At 39.5% G+C, this 19,645-nt stretch overlaps 1 protein-coding gene across 24 annotated transcripts in view; it reads left to right on the top strand.

The window, feature by feature from the left end:
- The window catches only part of HERC1 (HECT and RLD domain containing E3 ubiquitin protein ligase family member 1), a 217,162-nt gene that overhangs the window by 174,411 nt on the left and 23,106 nt on the right, over window positions 1–19,645 (top strand). For all 24 annotated transcript variants that reach the window (XM_067029682.1, XM_067029689.1, XM_067029685.1 and 21 more), the window contains 3 exons: window positions 7,189–7,290; window positions 8,290–8,463; window positions 9,893–10,186. In XM_067029682.1, coding sequence (XP_066885783.1) covers window positions 7,189–7,290; window positions 8,290–8,463; window positions 9,893–10,186 — 570 coding nt within the window. The remainder of the gene's footprint in view (window positions 1–7,188; window positions 7,291–8,289; window positions 8,464–9,892; window positions 10,187–19,645) is intronic.

The following is a 19,645-nucleotide window of genomic DNA, read 5'->3' on the forward strand; positions in this document are numbered from 1 at the left end:
TGTGCCACATCTTCTTTATCCATTCATCTGACAGTGGACACTTAGGTTGCTTCCACATCCTGGCTATTGTAAATAGTGCTGCAGTGAACATTGTGGTACATGACTCTTTTTGCATTATGGTTTTCTCAGGGTATATGCCAGTAGTGGGATTGCTGGGTTGGATGGTAGTTCTATTTTTAGTTTTTTAAGGAACCTCCATACTGTTCTCCATAGTGGCTGTATCAGTTTACATTCCCACCAACAGTGCAAAAGCGTTCCCTTTTCTCCACACCCTCTCCAGCATTTACTGTTCGTAGACTTTTTGATGATGGCCATTCTGACCGGTGTGAGGTGGTACCTCATTGTAGATTTGATTTGCATTTCTCTAATGATAAGTGATGTTGAGCATTCTTTCATGTGTTTGTTGGCAATCTGTATATCTTCTTTGGAGAAATGTCTATTTAGGTCTTCTGCCCATTTTTGGATTGGGTTGTTTGTATTTTTGTTATTGAGCTGCATGAGCTGCTTGTATATTTTAGAGATTAATCCTTTGTCAGTTGCTTCATTTGCAAATATTTTTCTCCCATTCTGAGGGTTGTCTTTTGGTCTTGTTTATGATTTCCTTTGCTGTGCAAAAGCTTTGAAGTTTCATTAGGTCCCATTTGTTTATTTTTGTTTTTATTTCCATTTCTGTAGGAGGTAGGTCAAAAAGGATTTTGCTGTGATTTATGTCATGGAGTGTTCTGCCTATGTTTTCCTCTTAAGAGTTTTATAGTGTCTGGCCTTACATTTAAGTCTTTAATCCATTTTGAGTTTATTTTTGTGTATGGTGTTAGGGAGTGTTCTAATTTCCTTCTTTTACATGTAGCTGTCCAGTTTTCCCAGCATCACTCATTGAAGAGGCTGTCTTTTCTCTGTTGTATATTCTTGCCTCCTTTATCAAAGACAAGACGACCATATGTGCCTGGGTTTATCTCTGGGCTTTCTATCCTGTTCCATTGATCTATATTTCTGTTTTTGTGCCAGTACCATACTGTCTTGATTACTGTAGCTTTGTAGTATAGTCTGAAGTCAGGGAGCCTAATTCCTCCAGCTCTGTTTTTCTTTCTCAAGATTGCTTTGGCTATTCGGGGTCTTTTGTGTTTCCATACAAATTCTGAAATTTTTTGTTCTAGTTCTGTGAGAAATGCCATTGGTAGTTTGATAGGGATTGCATTGAATCTGTAGACTGCTTTGGGTAGTATAGTCATTTTCACAATGTTGATTCTTCAAATCCAAGAACATGGTATATCTCTCCATCTGTTTGTATCATCTTTAATTTCTTTCATCAGTGTCTTATAGTTTTCTGCATACAGGTCATTTTTCTCCTTAGGTAGGTTTATTCCTAGGTATTTTATTCTTTTTGTTGCAATGGTAAAATGGGAGTGTTTCCTTAATTTCTCTTTCAGATTTTTCATCATCAGTGTATAGGAATACAAGAGATTTCTGTGCATTACTTTTGTATCCTGCTACTTAACCAAATTCATTGATTAGCTCTAGTAGTTTTCTGGTAGCATCTTTAGGATTCTCTGTGTATAGTATCATGTCATCTGCAAACAGTGACAGCTTTACTTCTTTTTCTATTTGGATTCCTTTTATTTCTTTTTCTTCTCTGATTGCTGTGGCTAAAACTTCCAAAACTGTGTTGAATAATAGTGGTGAGAGTGGGCAACTTTTCTTGTTCCTGATCTTAGTGGAAATAGTTTCATTTTTTCACCGTTGAGAATGATGTTGGCTGCGCATTTGTCACATATGGCCTTTATTATGTTGAGGTAAGTTCCCTCTGTGCCTACTTTCTGGAGAGTTTTTATCATAAATGGTGTTAAATTTTGTCAAAAGCTTTTTCTGCATCTATTGAGATGATCATATGGGTTTTATCCTTCAGTTTGTTAGTGTGGTGTATCATATTGATTGATTTGTGTATATTGAAGAATCCTTGCATTCCTGGGATGAACCCTACTTGATCATGGTGTATGATCCTTTTAATGTGCTGTTGGATTCTGTTTGCTAGTAGTTTGTTGAGGATTTTTGCATATATGTTCATCGGTGATATTGTACTGTAGTTTTTTTGTGGTATCTTTGTCTTTTTTTGGTATCAGGGTGATGGTGGTCTTATAGAATGAGTTTGGGAGTGTTCCTCCCTCTGCTGTATTTTGGAAGAGTTTGAGAAGGATAGGTGTTAGCTCTTCTCTAAATGTTTGATAGAATTTGCCTGTGAAGCCATCTGGTCCTGGGCTTTTGTTTGTTGGAAGAGTTTTAATCACAGTTTCAATTTCAGTACTTGTGATTGGTCTGTTTATATTTTCTGTTTCTTCCTGGTTCTTTCTCGGAAGGTTCTGCTTTTCTGAGAATTTCTCCATTTCTTCCAGGTTGCCCATTTTATTGGCATATAGCTGCTTGTAGTAATCCCTCATGATCCTTTGTATTTCTGCAATGTCAGTTGTTACTTCTCCTTCATTTCTAATTCTGGTGATTTGAGTCTTCTCCCTTTTTTTCTTGATGAGTCTGGCTAATGTTTTATCAATTTTGTTTATCTTCTCAAAGAACCAGCTTTTAGTTTGTTTTGTTTTTTTTTTGTGGTACGCGGTCCTCTCACTGTTGTGGCCTCTCCCGTTGCGGAGCACAGGCTCCGAACGCGCAGGCTCGGCGGCCATGGCTCACGGGCCCAGCCGCTCCGCGGCATGTGGGATCTTCCCGGACCGGGGCACGAACCCGCGTCCCCTGCATCGGCAGGCGGACTCCCAACCACTGCGCCACCAGGGAAGCCCCAGCTTTTAGTTTTATTGATCTTTGCTGTCGTCTCCTTCTTTTTCGCTTATTTCTGATCTCATCTTTATGATTTCTTTCCTTCTACTAACTTTGGAGTTTTTTTGTTCTTCTTTCTCTAATTGCTTTAGGTGTAAGGTTAGGTTGTTTATTTGAGATTTTTCTTGTTTCGTGAGGTAGGATTGTATTGCTATAAACTTCTCTCTTAGAACTGCTTTTGCTGCATCCTGTAGGTTTTGGGTCATCATATTTTCATTGTCATTTGTTTCTAGGTATTTTTTGATTTCCTCTTTGATTTCTTGAGTGATCTCTTGGTTATTTAGTAGTGCATTGTTTATCCTGCATGTGTTTGTATATTTTACAGGTTTTTTCCTGTGATTGATATCGAGTGTCATAGCATTGTGGTCGAAAAAGGTACTTGATACGATTACAGTTTTCTTAAATTTACCAAGGCTTGATTTGTGACCCATGATATGATCTCTCCTGGAGAGTGTTCAATGAGCAATTAAGAAGAAAGTGTAAACTGCTGTTTTTTGATGGAATTTTCTGTGAATATCAATTAAGTCCATCTTGTTTAATGTATCATTTAAAGCTTGTGTTTCCTCATTTATTTTCATTTTGGTTGATCTGTCCATTGGTGAAAGTGGGGTATTAAAGTCCCCTACTATTAATGTGTTACTGTCGATTTTCCCTTTTATGGCTCTTAATATTTGCCTTATGTATTGAGGTGCTCCTATGTTGGGTGCATAAATATTTAAAATTGTTATATCTTCTTCTTGGATTGATCCCTTGATCATTATGTAGTGTCCTTCTTTGTCTCTTGTAATAGTCTTATAAAGTCTATTTTGTCTGATATGAAAATTGCTACTCCAGCATTCATCTGATTTCCATTTGCATGGAATATCTTTTTCCATCCCACCCTTTCAGTCTGTATGTGTCCCTAGGCTTGAAGTGGGTCTCTTGTAGACAGCATACATACGGGTCTTGTTTTTGTATCCGTTCAGCCAGTCTTTGTCTTTTGGTTGGAGCACTTAATCCATTTACATTTAAGGTAGTTATTGATATGTATGTTCCTATTACCATTTTCTTAATTGTTTTGGGTTTGTTATTGTAGGTCTTTTCATTCTCTTGTGTTTCCTGCCTAGAGAAGTTCCTTTAGCATTTGTTGTAGAGCCTGGTTTGGTGGTGCTGAATTCTCTTAACTTTTGCTTGTCTGTAGAGTTTTTGATTTCTCTGTCAAATCTGAATGAGATCCTTGCTGGATAGAGTAATCTTGGCTGTAGGTGTTTCACTTTCCTCACTTTAAATATGTCCTGCCACTCCCTTCTGGCTTGCAGAGTTTCTGCTGAAAGATCAGCTGTTAACCTTTTGGGATTCCCTTGTATGTTAATTGTTGGTTTTCCCTTGCTGCTTTTAATATTTTTTCTTTGAATTTAATTTTTGTTGGTTTGATTAATATGTATCTTGGCATGTTTCTCCTTGGATTTTTTCCTGTATGGGACACTCTGCACTTCCTGGTCTTGATTGACTATTTCCTTCCTCATATTAGGGAAGTTTTCAACTATAATCTCTTCGAATATTTTTTCAGTCCCTTTTTTTCCTTTTCTTCTGGGACCCCTAGAATTCGAATGTTGGTGCGTTTAATGTTGTCCCAGAAGTCTCTGAGGCTGTCCTCAATTCTTTTCTTTCTTTTTTCTGTATTCTGGTCTGCGGTAGTTATTTCCACTATTTTATCTTCCAGGTCACTTATCTGTTCTTCTGCCTCAGTTATTCTGCTATTGATTCCTTCTAGAGAATTTTTAATTTTATTTATTGTTTTGTTCATCATTTTTTGTTTGCTCTTTAGTCCTTCTAGGTTCTTGTGAAATGTTTCTTGTATATTCTTTATTCTATTTCCAAGATTTTGGATCATCCTTACTATCATTATTCTGAATTCTTTTCAGGTAGACTGCCTATTTCCTCTTCATTTGTTTGGTCTGGTGGGTTTTTACCTTGCTTCTTCATCTGCTATTTCTCTGTCTTCTCATTTTGCCTAACTTACTGTGTTCGGGGTCTCCTTTTCGCAGGCTGCAGGTTCGTATTTCCTGTTGTTTTTTTGTGTCTGCCCCCAGTGGGTTAGGTTAGTTCAGTGGGTTGTGTAGGCTTCCTGTGGGAGGGGACTGGTGCCTCGTGGGTGGGGCTGGACCTTGTCTTTCTGGTTGGCAGGACCATGTCCAGTGGTGTGTCTGTGAACTTAGTATGATTTTAGGCAGCGTTTCTGCTAATGGGTGGGGTTGTGTTCCTGTCTTGCTAGTTGTTTGACATGGGGTGTCCAGCACTGGAGCTTGCTGGTCGTTGAGTGGAGCTGGGTTTTAGCATTGAGATGGAGATCTCTGGGAGAGGTTTCACCATTTGATATTACATGGGGCTGGGAGGTCTCCGGTGGTCCAATGTCCTGAACTTGGCTGTCCCACCTGAGAGGCTCTGGCCTGACACCAGGCCAGAGCACCAAGACCCTGTCAGCCACATGGCTGAGAAGAAAAGGGAGAAAAAAGAAAGACAGAAATAATAAATAAAAAAATAAATAAAGTTGTTAAAATAGAAAAAAATTACTAAAAATTTAAAAGTAATAAAACAATAGAAAGAAGAGAGCTACCAAACCAAAAAACAAATCCACCAATGATAACAATTGCTAAAAACTATAATTTAAAAAAAAACAAAAAACGGACAGTCAGAACCCTAGGACAAATGGCAAAAGCAAAGCTATACAGACAAAATTACACTAAGAAGCATACACATACACAGTCACAGAAAGAAAAAGGAAAAAAAATTATATATATACATACACATATATATACATATATGTGTGTATATATATATATAAGGAAGAGAGAAACCAAATCCGTAAACAAATCTACCAATGATAATAAGTTCTAAAAACTAAACTAAGATAAACATAAAACCAGAAACAAATTAGACGCAGAAAGCAAATCCCAAGTCTACAGTTGCTCCCAAAGTGCACTGCCTCAATTTTGGGATGATTTCTTGTCTATTCAGGTATTCCACAGATGCAGGGTACATCAAGTTGATTGTGGAAATTTAATCCGCTGCTCCTGAGGCTGCAGGGAGAGATTTCCCTTTCTCTTCTTTGTTTGCACAGCTCCCGGGGTTCAGCTTTGGATTTGGCCCCAGCTCTGCATCTCAGGTCACCTGAGGGCATCTGTTTCCCGCCCAGACAAGATGGGATTAAAGGAGTGGCTGATTAGGGGGCTCTGGCTCACTCAGGCCAGGGGGAGGGAGGAGTACGGAATGCCGGGCTCGAGCCTGCTATGGCACTGCCAGTGTGACGTTGCAACAGCCTGAGGCACACTGTGTGTTCTCCCGGGGAAGTTGTCCCTGGATCACGGGACCCTGGCAGTGGCAGGCTGCACAGGCTCCCGGGAGGGGAGGTGTGGACAGTGACCTGTGCTCGCACACAGGTTTCTTGGTGGCCACAGTAGCAGCCTTAGCATATCACGCCCGTGCCTGGTATCCACGCTGATAGCTGTGGCTTATGCCCGTCTCTGGAGCTCATCTAGGCAGTGCTCTGAATCCCCTCTCCTTGCGCACCCGAAACAATGGTCTCTTGCCTCTTAGGTCCAGACTTTTCCCTGGACTCCCTCCCGGGTAGCTCTGACGCATTAGCCCCCTTTAGGCTATGTTCACACAGCCAACCCCAGTCCTCTCCCTGGGATCTGACCTCTGAAGCCCGAGCCTCAGCTCCCAGCCCCCACCTGCTCTGGCAGGTGAGCAGATGAGCCTTTCAGGCTGGTGAGTGCTGGTTGACACTGATCCTCTGTGCTGGAGTCTCTCCACTTTGCTTTCTGCACCCCTGTTGCTGCGCTCTTCCCCGCGACTCTGAAGCTTCCCTCTCGCCCACCCACAGTCTCCGCCAGTGAAGGGGCTTCCCTAGTGTGTGGAAACTTCTCCTCCTTCATAGCTCCCTCCCCGAGCTGCAGATCCTGTCTGTCCCTATTCTTGTCTCTGTTTTTCCTTTTTTCTTTTGCCCTACCCGGGTATGTGGGGAGTTTCTTGCCTTTTGGGAAGTCTGAAGTCTTCTGCCAGCATTCAGTAGGTGTTCTGTAGGAGTTGTTCCACATGTAGATGTATTTTTGATGTATTTGCAGGGAGGAAGGTGATCTCCACGTCTCACTCCTCTGCCATCTTGAAGGTGCCCCTGCCCTTATTTTTTCTTAATGATGTATTTTTAAAATCACTTAGAAAAGGCTCTAGAAAATCAGATAGTAGTATGCATTTGGGCATTGCCAAATATAGCTAAAGTGTAGGTTTTACAATAAGTTTTTGTGAACATGAAATATAAATTTAAAATGTAAATAATGGCTAACTAGTTAAGTAGTGTGTATTGATAAATACATCTCATTTTAGGATGGGTCTGTCTTGCAAACTGTTGTGATTGGCTCTGGAGCTATTCAGACCACAGTATGGATTCCAGATGTTGGAGTAGCTGCTTGCTCAAATAGATCAAAGGTAATTTTACAATCATATCAGGTTGTAAGTTGTTAGCTTACAAGGTATCTTAAAAATCGTAGTCCAAGCATCCCACTTTACCGAAGCGAAAAATGATATCCAGAGGGATTATTACTTGCCCAAGGTAATGCAGCTATTTAGTGGCAGAAGGAAAACTATAACCTGGTACTCTCCTATACCCTATACTTTGGGAAAAATGCTTAATTATTGAATGACTTTCCACTGGAAGTTATAAAGAGAATTTATTACTTTCTGCCATGATTTTTGAGACAGCACTAAATTATCTAAAGAATTTTCCCTGAAAAGAAGGACTATCTCAGAGACCTTTAACTCAGCTATACAGAATATATCTTGGCTTTCAAATTTAATGTTCTGCTAAAAAATACTAGCCTTCTACTGTGAAATAATTCTATGATATGACATTATCTCTTACAATATTGCTTTTCATACCCTTAATGAATAGTGCCAATGTGCTGCTTTGGTTTACATTTATGTGGTTAATATGTGGTAGTATTAAAATAGAGCTGAAAACCTGCATGAACGGTCCTACTAGAAGTAAAATGTAGAATCAGACCATAGGCAGTAGTAGCCTGCATAGAATAAACCATAGAGCCACAGAGCACTGCTGCTTCTCTTGTAGATGTGTGTCCCTCAGCAGAGTACTACTTCCTCTAGTGTCCTTGTGGTCATGTCAGACTCTTAAAATATACTACATACCTTGTCCTACAAGTCGTATGAGATAGCAAATAGTTAAGTCTCTTTAAGAAGAATCAGCTAATCCAAGGTAGTTCACAAATTTTACAGTTATTCACTTGTTTTTACCTTAGACAAAATTTAGGATGTTTTGAAGTTCATAGGCATTAAAAGTATACCATAAAATTTCCAAAAAGCAAAAGTGTTTAATGTATTACTAGAAGGAATTTCTCATATATGAATGGTGATGGAATGTCTCTCTTTTATTTAAACAAATGTCATGTGGCATGGTTTATTTTTCATCAGGATGTTTTGGTCGTGAATTGTACAGGAGAATGGGCTGCTGCCAATCATGTTTTAGCAACCTGTAGGACAGCACTGAAACAGCAGGGTGTTCTGGGATTAAACATGGCTCCCTGCATGAGAGCATTTCTGGAGCGGCTCCCCGTGATGCTTCAGGAGCAGTATGCCTATGAAAAGGTAACTGATTACACTCGTTCTTGCAGATCTACAGATGACTGGTGCTTTGGAATTGGAATTATAGCTTTGAATTTATCCCTTAAGAGTATGAGGTCTGAGTAAAATAAGTGGGGCTGTTTGGGTGGAATCAAATGAAGATAATTCATGTCTAAAACAGTTGTTTAGTAATCCTAAGCCTGCTTTTACTTTATTTTAGTGGGAGTAAAATTTTTAAATAACCCTCAAATTTGTATAGTGTTTCTATTATTCATTTCAGTTTATTTATTCATTCTAAAACTTCTTTAAATCCCTGTACCTCGGAGTATATCATCTTCCCTTTTCTGACCCATATATCTATTTTTGTGTGGCTTTGCCATTCCACAGTTGGGAGGGGGAATGGATATGGACGTCAGAGTGAACATCCTGTCCACTTTATCAGGTGAATCCTTGTGGAAAGTTTAGTAGAAGAGGTAAAGTTGAATTAAGTAAGGTCATTAAATACTAGAATGGGAAATTATGGAATTTGGTCTTGTTGCCCAGGCCATGATCCTGTATAGCCTGTCTTCCAGCCCTCAGTAGTCACAGTATGCTGCTCCTAGGCAGAGCTCATCTGGGGTTTTTCCTTTTTCCTTTTTTTTTTTGCCATGCTACATTAATCTAATCAGCTCTTACCACACCTAGTTAATTTCACTGAGGTTTGCCTAGGTTTTCTTTTCTGAATCGCTCAGTCTCACAGAGTTGCTCTAGTACAACTAGGGAGGGCCAGGGCAGAAGGCTGTCTTTGATGGCTACCAGGGTTCTTTTGGTAAAGGAAGAAATGTGAGAGGGAGCAGGTCTCCATGGTTCAGTTATCTGCCTTTTTTCTTTTAATTCAAGAAAAACTGCAATGAAAGTATGCTAAATGCAGTGTGGTGTCCTGGGTTGAATCTTGGAGCAGAATAGGAGCATTAGGGACTTCCCTGGTGGTCCAGTGGTTAAGAATTCGCCTTCCAGTGCAGGGGACGTGGGTTCAATCCCTGTTTGGGGAACTAAGGTCCCACATGCCAAGGGGCAACTAAGTCTGGGCCCTCTAGAGCCTGTGCGCTGCAACTAAGTCCTGACACAGCCAATAAATAAATATTTTTAAAAAAGAAAAGAAAAGGAGCATTAGTGGGAAACCCTATAAAGTTCTGTGGTTTAGTTATTATTGTAACCAATGTTACTTTCTTAGCTTTGATTATCGCACCATGGTTATATAAGATGTGAACATTACAGAAGGTTGGGTGAAGGGTTTATAGGAATTCTCTGTACTATCTCTGCAACTCTCTATGTGTCTAAAATTATTTCAAAGTAAAAAGCTTAAAAAAAACAGTAAAGTTAAAATATGACTACAGGCTTTGAGAATGCAGGAGGCTAATATGTATTATTTGGCAGAGGCTCTTCAGCATAATATCCTTGCATTTTCTCTTAGCCTCATGTGGTTTGTGGTGACCAGCTTGTTCACAGCCCCTATATGCAATGTCTGGCTTCCCTTGCTGTGGGACTTCATCTGGATCAGCTGCTGTGTAATCCTCCAGTGCCACCACACCACCAGAACTGCCTCCCTGACCCTGCATCGTGGAATCCAAATGAGTGGGCCTGGTTAGAATGTTTCTCAACCACCATAAAAGCTGCTGAAGCCCTGACCAATGGAGCACAGTTTCCAGAATCTTTTACTGTTCCCGATCTAGAGCCTGTTCCAGAGGATGAACTTGTACTCCTAATGGTAAGTGTAGTATGAGCTACTGTTATATGTAACTGAGATTGTATTATGGATGTTTAGTAAGTAGCAGACCCTCAATAAGTATTTGCTAGCTTGAATAGAGCAAGAAGCACACCCTTAGATAAACTTAAAATATTTTGCTTTGAAATACTTTCAATCTGATGGAAGTCTTCTTTGGTGAGGGATTCATTATGAGAATTGTGGAGCTCTTATAAATGTGCTGGTTTTCAATGACATAGTCACATATTTTCTCATTTTCTTGTCCATAGGTACCTTGTTAGTGTGTGTGTATATACATATATATATTTTTTCTTTCCCCTGTTAGAGCTTTTCTGTATTTCTTCTATTTACAATAACATTGTAAAAGGTACCTTCATTTTATTTCATTTTATTTTTTAAACATCTTTATTGGAGTATAATTGCTTTACAATGTTGTGTTAGTTTCTGCTGTATAACAAAGTAAATCAGCTGTATGTATACATATATCCCCATATCACCTCCCTCTTGCATGTCCCACCCACCCTCCCTATCCCATCCCTCTAGGTGGTCACAAAGCACCGAGCTGATCTCCTGTGTAATGCAGCTGCTTCCCACTAGCTATCTGTTTTACATTTGGTAGTGTATATTTGTCAGTGCTACTCTTACTTCGTCCCAGCTTACCTTTCCCCCTCTGCATGTCCTCAAGTCCATTCTCTATGTCTGCATCTTTAATCCTATCCTGCCCCTAGGTTTGTCCGAACTTTTTTTTTTTTTTTTAGATTCCATATATATGTGTTAGCATATGGTATTTGTTTTTCTCTTCTGACTTATTTCACTCTGTATGACAAACTCTAGGTCCATCTACCTCATTACAAATAACTCAATTTTGTTTCTTTTTATGGCTGAGTAATATTCCAATGTATATATGTGCCACATCTTCTTTATCCATTCATCTGTCGATGGACACTTAAGTTGCTTCTGTGTCCTGGCTATTGTAAATAGAGCTGTAGTGAACATTGTGGTACATGACTCCTTTTGGATTATGGTTTTCTCAGGGTATATGTGCAGTAGTGGGATTGCTGGGTCATATGGTAGTTCTATTTTTAGTTTTTTAAGGAATCACCATACTGTTCTCCATAGTGGCTGTATCAATTTACTTTCCCACCAACAGTGCAAGAGGGTTCCCTTTTCTCCACACCTGCTCCAGCATTTATTGTTTCTAGATTTTTTGATGATGGCCATTCTGACCAGTGTGAGGTGGTATCTCATTGTAGTTTTGATTTGCATTTCTCTGATGGTTAGTTATGTTGAGCATCCTTTCATGCGTTTGTTGGCAATCTGTATATCTTCTTTGGAGAAATGTCTGTTTAGGTCTTCTGCCCATTTTTGGATTGGGTTGATTGATTTTTTGATATTGAGCTTTATGAGCTGCTTGTATATTTTGGAGATTAATCCTTTGTCAGTTGCTTCATTTGCAAATATTGTCTCCCATTTTGAGGGTTGTCTTTTCATCTTTTTTTCTTAACATCTTTATTGGAGTATAATTGCTTTACAGTGGTGTGTTAGTTTCTGCTTTATAACAAAGTGAATCCGTTATACATATGTTCCCATATTTCTTCCCTCTTGTGTCTCCTTCCCTCCCACCGTCCCTATCCCACCGTCCCTATCCCACCCCTGTAGGTGGTCACAAACCACCTAGCTGATCTCCCAGTGCTATGTGGCTGCTTCCCACTAGCTATCTGTTTTATGTTTGGTAGTGTATATATGTCCATACGACTCTCTGACTTTGTTACAGCTTACCCTTCCCCCTCCCCATATCCTCAAGTCCATGCTCCAGTAGGTCTGTGTCTTTATTCCCGTCTTACCCCTAGGTTCTTCATGACCCTTTTTATTCTTAGATTCCGTATATATGTGTTAGCATACAGTATTTGTTTTTCTCTTTCTGACTTAATTCACTCTGTATGACAGACTCCAGGTCCACCCACCTCACTACAAATAACCCAATTTCGTTTCTTTTTATGGCTGAGTAATATTCCATTGTATATATGTGCCACATCTTCTTTATCCATTCATCTGTTGATGGATACTTAGGTTGCTTCCATGTCCTGGCTATTGTAAATAGAGCTGCAATGAACATTTTGGTACATGACTCTTTTTGAATTATGGTTTTCTCGGTATATGCCCAGTAATGAGATTGCTGGGTCAGATGGTAGTTCTATTTTTAGTTTTTTAAGGAACCTCCATACTGTTCTCCATAGTGGCTGTATCAGTTTACATTCCCACCAACAGTGCAAGAGTGTTCCCTTTTCTCCACACCCTCTCCAGCATTTATTGTTTCTAGATTTTTTGATGATGGCCATTCTGACCGGTGTGAGATGATATCTCATTGTAGTTTTGATTTGCATTTCTCTAATGATTAATGATATTGAGCATTCTTTCATGTGTTTGTTGGCATTCTGTATATCTTCTTTGGAGAAATGTCTGTTTAGTTCTTCTGCCCATTTTTGGATTGGGTTGTTTGTTTTTTTTGTTATTGAGCTGCATGAGCTACTTATAAATTTTGGAGATTAATCCTTTGTCAGTTGCTTCATTTGCAAATATTTTCTCCCATTCTGAGGGTTGTCTTTTGGTCTTGTTTATGGTCCTTTGCTGTACAAAAGCTTTGAAGTTTCATTAGGTCCCATTTGTTTAGTTTTGTTTTTATTTCTATTACTCTAGGAAGTGGATCAAAAAAGATCTTTTTGTGATTTATGTCAAAGAGTGTTCTTCCTATGTTTTCCTCTAAGAGTTTTATAGTGTCTGGCCTTACATTTAGGTCTTTAATCCATTTTGAGTTTATTTTTGTGTATGGTGTTAGGGAGTGTTCTAATTTCCTTCTTTTACATGTAGCTGTCCAGTTTTCCCAGCATCACTCATTGAAGAGGCTGTCTTTTCTCTGTTGTATATTCTTGCCTCCTTTATTGAAGACAAGACGACCATATGTGCCTGGGTTTATCTCTGGGCTTTCTATCCTGTTCCATTGATCTATATTTCTGTTTTTGTGCCAGTACCATACTGTCTTGATTACTGTAGCTTTGTAGTATAGTCTGAAGTCAGGGAGCCTAATTCCTCCAGCTCTGTTTTTCTTTCTCAAGATTGCTTTGGCTATTTGGGGTCTTTTGTGTTTCCATACAAATTGTGAAATTTTTTGTTCTAGTTCTGTGAGAAATGCCATTGGTAGTTTGATAGGGATTGCATTGAATCTGTAGACTGCTTTGGGTAGTCTAGTCATTTTCACAATGTTGATTCTTCAAATCCAAGAACATGGTATATCTCTCCATCTGTTTGTATCATCTTTAATTTCTTTCATCAGTATCTTATAGTTTTCTGCGTACAGGTCTTTTTTCTCTTTAGGTAGGTTTATTCCTAGGTATTTTATTCTTTTTGTTGCAGTGGTAAATGGGAGTGTTTCCTTAATTTCTCTTTCAGATTTTTCATCATTAGTGTGTAGGAATGCAAGAGATTTCTGTGCATTACTTTTGTATCCTGCTACTTTACCAAATTCATTGATTAGCTCTAGTAGTTTTCTGGTTACATCTTTAGGATCATTTGTGTATAGTATCATGATACTATACTATATATATATACTATACTATATACTATATACTATATATATAGTATGTATACTATACTATACTATAACAGTGATAGTTTTACTTCTTCTTTTCCAATTTGAATTCCTTTTATTTCTTTTTCTTCTCTGATTGCTGTGGCTAAAATTTCCAAAACTATGTTGAATAATAGTGGTGAGAGTTGGCAACCTTGTCTTGTTCCTGATCTTAGAGGAAAGGTTTCAGTTTTTCACCATTTAGAACGATGTTAGCTGTGGGTTTCTCATATATGACCTTTATTATGTTGAGGTAGGTTCCCTCTATGCTTATTTTCTGGAGAGTTTTTATTATAAATGGGTGTTGAATTTTGTCGAAAGTTTTTTCTGCATCTGTTGAGGTTATATGGTATTTATCCTTCAGTTTGTTAATATGGTGTATCACATTGATTGATTTGCGTATATTGAAGAATCCTTGCATTCCTGGGATACACCCCACTTAATCATGGTGTATGATCCTTTTAATGTGCTATTGGATTCTGTTTGCTAGTAGTTTGTTGAGGATTTTTGCATGTATGTTCATCAGTGATATTGGCCTGTAGTTTTCTTTTTTGTGTGGTGTCTTTTTTTTTTTTTTGTATCAGGGTGATGGTGACCTTGTAGAATGAGTTTGGGAGTGTTCCTCCCTCTGCTGTATTTTGGAAGAGTTTGAGAAGGATAGGTGTTAGCTCTTCTCTAAATGTTTGATAGAATTTGCCTGTGAAGCCATCTGGTCCTGGGCTTTTGTTTGTTGGAAGAGTTTCAATCACAGTTTCAATTTCAGTACTTGTGATTGGTCTGTTTAGATTTTTTGTTTCTTCCCAGTTCAGTCTCAAAAGGTTCTGCTTTTCTAAGAATTTCTCCATTTCTTCCAGGTTGCCCATTTTATTGGCATATAGTTGCTTTTAGTAATCTCTCATGATCCTTTGTATTTTTGCAGAAGTTGTTACTCCTCCTTCATTTCTAATTCTGTTGATTTGAGTCTTCTCCCTTTTTTTCTTGATGAGTCTGGCTAATGTTTTGTCAATTTTGTTATCTCAAAGAACCAGCTTTTAGTTTTATTGATCTTTGCTATCATTTCCTTCATATCTTTTTCATTTATTTCTGATCTTTATGATTTCTTTCCTTCTGCTAACTTTGGCGGGTTTTTTGTCCTTCTTTCTCTAATTGCTTTAGGTGTAAGGTTAGGTTTTTTGGGGGGTTTTGGGTTTTTGGGTTTTTTTGTTTTTAACGTCTTTATTGGAGCATAATTGCTTTACAATGTGTGTTAGTTTCTGCTTCATAACAAAGTGAATCAGCTGTACATAGGTTAGGTTGTTTGTTTATTTTTCTTGTTTCTTCAGGTAGAATTGTATTGCTATAAACTTCCTCTTAGAACTGCTTTTGCTGTATCCCATAGGTGTTGGGCTGCATATTGTTTAGCCTCCATGTGTTTGTATTTTTTTATAGTTTTTTTCCTGTAATTGATATCTAGTCTTGTAGTGTTGTGGTTGGAAAGGACACTTGATATGATTTCATTTTTTCTTCAATTTACGAAGGCTTGATTTGTGACCCAAGATATGATCTACCCTGGAGAATGTTCCATGAGCACTTTAGAAAAACAGTATTCTCTTGTTTTTGGATGCAGTGTTCTATAAATATCAATTAAGTCCATCTTGTTTAATGTGTCATTTAAAGCTTGTGTTTCCTCATTTATTTTCATTTTGGTTGATATGTCCATTGGTGAAATGGGATGTTAAAGTCCTCTACTATTATTGTGTTACACTCGATTTCCCCTTTTATGGCTGTTAGCATTTGCTTTATGTATTGAGCTGCTCCTATATTGAGTACATAAATATTTACAATTGTTATAACTTCTTCTTGGATCGATCCCTTGATCATTATGTAGTGTCCTTCTTTGTTTCTTGTACTAGTCTTTATTTTAAAATCTATTGTGTCTGATATGAGAATTGCTACTCCAGCTTGCATTTGATTTCCATTTGCGTGGAATATCTTTTTCCATCCCACCCTTTCAGTCTGTATGTGTCCCTAGGTCTGAAGTGGGTCTCTTGTAGACAGCATATATGTGGGTCTTGTTTTGTATCCATTCAGTCAGTCTGTGTCTTTTGTTTGGAGCATTTAATCCATTTACATTTAAGGTAGTTATTGATATGTATGTTCCTATTACCATTTTCTTAATTGTTTTGGGTTTGTTATTGTAAGTCTTCTCCTCTTGTGTTTCCTGCCTAGAGACGTTCCTTTAGCATTTGTTGTAGAGCTGGTTTGGTGGTGCTGAATTCTCTTAGCCTTCGCTTGTCTGTAATGGTTTTAACTTCTCTGTTGAATCTGAATGAGCTCCTTGCTGGGTAGAGGAATCTTGGTTGTAGGTTTTTCCCTTTCATCACTTTAAATATGTCCTTCTACTCCTTTCTGGCTTGCAGAGTTTCTGCTGAAAGATCAGCTGTTAACCTTATGGGGATTCCCTTGTATGTTAATTGTTGGTTTTCCCTTGCTGCTTTTAATATTTTTTCTTTGAATTTCATTTTTGTTGGTTTGATTAATTTGTGTCTTGGCATGTTTCTCCTTGGATTTATTCTGTATGGGACTCACTGCGTTTCCTGGATTTGATTGACTATTTCCTTTCCCATGTTGGGGAAGTTTTCAACTATAATCTGTTCACATATTTTCTCAGACCCTTTCTTTTTCTCTTCTTTTGGGAACCCTAGAATTCGAATGTTGGTGCGTTTAATGTTGTCCCAGAGGTCTCTGAGGCTGTCCTCAATTCTTTTCATTCTTTTTTCTTTATTCTGCTGTGCGGTAGTTATTTCCACTCTTTTATCTTCCAGGTCACTTATCCGTTCTTTTGCCTCAGTTATTCTGCTATTGATTCCTCTAGAGAATTTTGAATTCCATTTATTGTGTTGTTCATCATTGTTTGCTGTTCAGTTCTTCTAGGCTTCCTTGTTAAACGTTTCTTTTATTTTCTCCATTCTATTTCCAAGATTTGTGATTATCTTTACTGTCATTACTCTGAATTCTTTTTCAGGTAGACTGCCTATTTCCTCTTTATTTCTTTGGTCTGGTTGGTTCTTACCGTGCTCCTTCATCTGCTGCATATTTCTCTGTTTTCTCTTTCTGTTCAACTTACTGTGTGTGTTTGGGGTCTCTTTTTTGCAGGCTGCAGCATCGTATTTCCCATTGTTTTTGGTGTCTGCCCGCAGTGGGTGAGGTTGGTTCAGTGGCTTGTGTAGGCTTCCTGGTGGAGGGACCTGGTGCCTGTGTTCTGTTGGGTGAGGCTGGATCTTGTCTTTCTGTTGGGCAGGGCCAGTCTGGTGTTGTGTTTTGGTGTGTCTGTGAACTCAGCACGATTTTAGGCAGCGTCTCTGCTAATGGGTGGGGTTTTGTTCCTGTCTTGCTAGTTGTTTGGCATGGGGAGTCCAGCACTGGAACTTGTTGGTCGTTAGGTGGAGCTGGGTCTTAGCATTGAGCTGGAGATCTCTGGGAGAGTTCTCACTGACTGATATTACCGGGATGTCTCTTGTGGTCCATTGTCCTGAACTCAGCTTTCCCACCTCAGAGGCTGAGGCCTGACACCAGGCTGGAGCACCAAGACCCTGTCAGCCACACGGCTCAAAAGCAAAGGGAGAAAAAGAAAAAATAATAATATTTTTTAAAAATTATTAAAATAAAAATAATAATTAAAAGGAGCAACCAAACCAATAAGCAAATCCACCAATGATAGCAAGCACTGAAAACTGTACTAAGATAAAGATAAAGAGCAGAATCCAATCAGTCGCAGACAGCAAACCTGAAGTCTACAGTTGCTCCCAAAGTGCATTGCCTCAATTTTGGGATGATTCGTTGTCTATTCAGGTATTCCCCAGATGCAGGGTACATCAAGTTGATTGTGGAGATTTAATCCGCTGCTCCTGAGGCTGCTGGGAGAAATTTCCCTTTCTCTTCTTTGTTTGCACAGCTCCTGGGGTTCAGTTTTGGTTTTGTCTCCACCTCCATGTGTAGGTTGCCTGAGGGCATCTGTTCCCACTCAGACAGGAGGGTGTGTTAAAGCAGAAGCTGATTGGGCCGCTCTTCCTCATGCAGGCTGGGGCGAGGTAGGGGGTACAGTAGTTATAATTGGAATATGGGCCGAGCCTGCGGCAGCAGAGGCCAACATAATGTTGCAACAGCCTGAGGTATGCCGTGTGTTCTCCCAGGGAAGTTGTCCCTGGATCACGGGACCCTGGCAGTGGTGGGCTGCCCAGGTTTCTGGCATGGGAGGTGTGGCCTGTGCTTGCACACAGGTTTCTTGGTGGCTGCAGCAGCAGCATTAGTGTTTCATGCCTGTCTCTGGGGTCCGAGCTGATAGCCACGGCTCATGCCTGTCTTTGGAGCTCATTTAGGCAGTGCTTTTGAGGGCAGACGGGGAAGGAATCCCCTCTCCTCGCGCACCTTGAAACAATGGTCTCTTGCCTCTTCAGCACCTCCAGACTTTTTCCCAGACTCCCTCCCGGGTAGCTGTGGCACACTAGCCCCCTTCAGGCTGTGTTCACGCAGCTAACCCCAGTCCTATCCCTGGGATCTGACCTCCGAAGCCCGAGCCTCAGCTCCCAGCCCCCGCCTGCCCCAGCGGGTGTGCAGAGAAGCCTCTTGGGCTGGTGAGTGCTGGTTGGCACCGATCCTCTGTGTGGGAATCTCTCCGCTTTTCCCTCTGCACCCCTGTGGCTGCGCTCTCCTTCATGGCTCCGAAGCTTCCCCACTGCCACCCTCCGTCTCTGCCAGTGAAGGGGCTTCCCTAGTGTGTGGAAACTTTTCCTCCTTCACAGCTCCCTCCCCGAGCTGCAGGTCCCATCCCTATTCTTTTGTCTCTGTTTTTTCTTTTTTCTTTTGCCCTACCCAGGTACGTGGGGAGTTTCTTGCCTTTTGGGAGATCTGAGGTCTTCTGCCAGCATTCAGTAGATGTTCTGTAAGAGTTGTTCTACATGTAGATGTATTTTTGATGTATTTGTGGGGAAGATGGTGATCTCCACGTCTTACTCCTCTGCCATCTTGAAGGTCCCCCAGTATATATATATTTATAAATATATTTTAGCATCTTTTCCTGGTCATCTTTTAAAATTCCAGTTATAGATTCTAAAGTATTTGGCACTTCAGTAATGTTTAAGAGAACATTTTAGTTGTCATTTCTTTCTGATTGTATTTGAAAGTGTCTAGATACAGAAACTGTGATGGAGATAAAATGCCGGGGGTAGGTATTGCAGGCCAGCACTTGATCTAACCACCCCTTTACCTAGTTGAGATTTATATAAACAAACATTTTAATATATAAATATAGATACAGTATAAAACAGACATATGAACTGAAGGAAATTATCTAAATATAAAATATTTTAATTAGGAAGTATCCTTCTGAGCCCATTTGCCTCAAATATGTCATTTGTAGACGAGGAAGCTGCAGCCTAGAAAGATGACCTGCCCACAGCTATACAACGAGTTCACGGGGGTAGTGTCTCCTGCAGATGACCGTGTACCTATGGGTGCTCAGAAATGGTTAGCTTTGAATCTCCAATGTGTTCGTGATAGTTGGTAGTGCAAGTGTTTATAGTAAAGGGAAATATTAAAAATCAAGTTTGGCATGATTGTGAAACTGCTCTTAAATTCTCATAATGTTACCAAATTCTTTAAAAGTCAGTTGTCAGTTAAGAACAGATAAATCATTCGCAAAAAGATTTTCTTGAAAAATGGCCTGGGAGAAGGGAGGGCTGCATTCTGGTCTTCACACTGCTTGTAACTGACCATGTGATCTTGGGCTTCTCCTTTCCTATTTAAAAATAATTGATCATTTTTAAGACCTCCTAAAAAAACAAAAACACATAAGTATT

The sequence above is a fragment of the Kogia breviceps genome, chromosome 3, assembly GCF_026419965.1.
Source record: "Kogia breviceps isolate mKogBre1 chromosome 3, mKogBre1 haplotype 1, whole genome shotgun sequence".
NCBI classification, from domain to species: Eukaryota; Metazoa; Chordata; class Mammalia; order Artiodactyla; family Physeteridae; genus Kogia; species Kogia breviceps.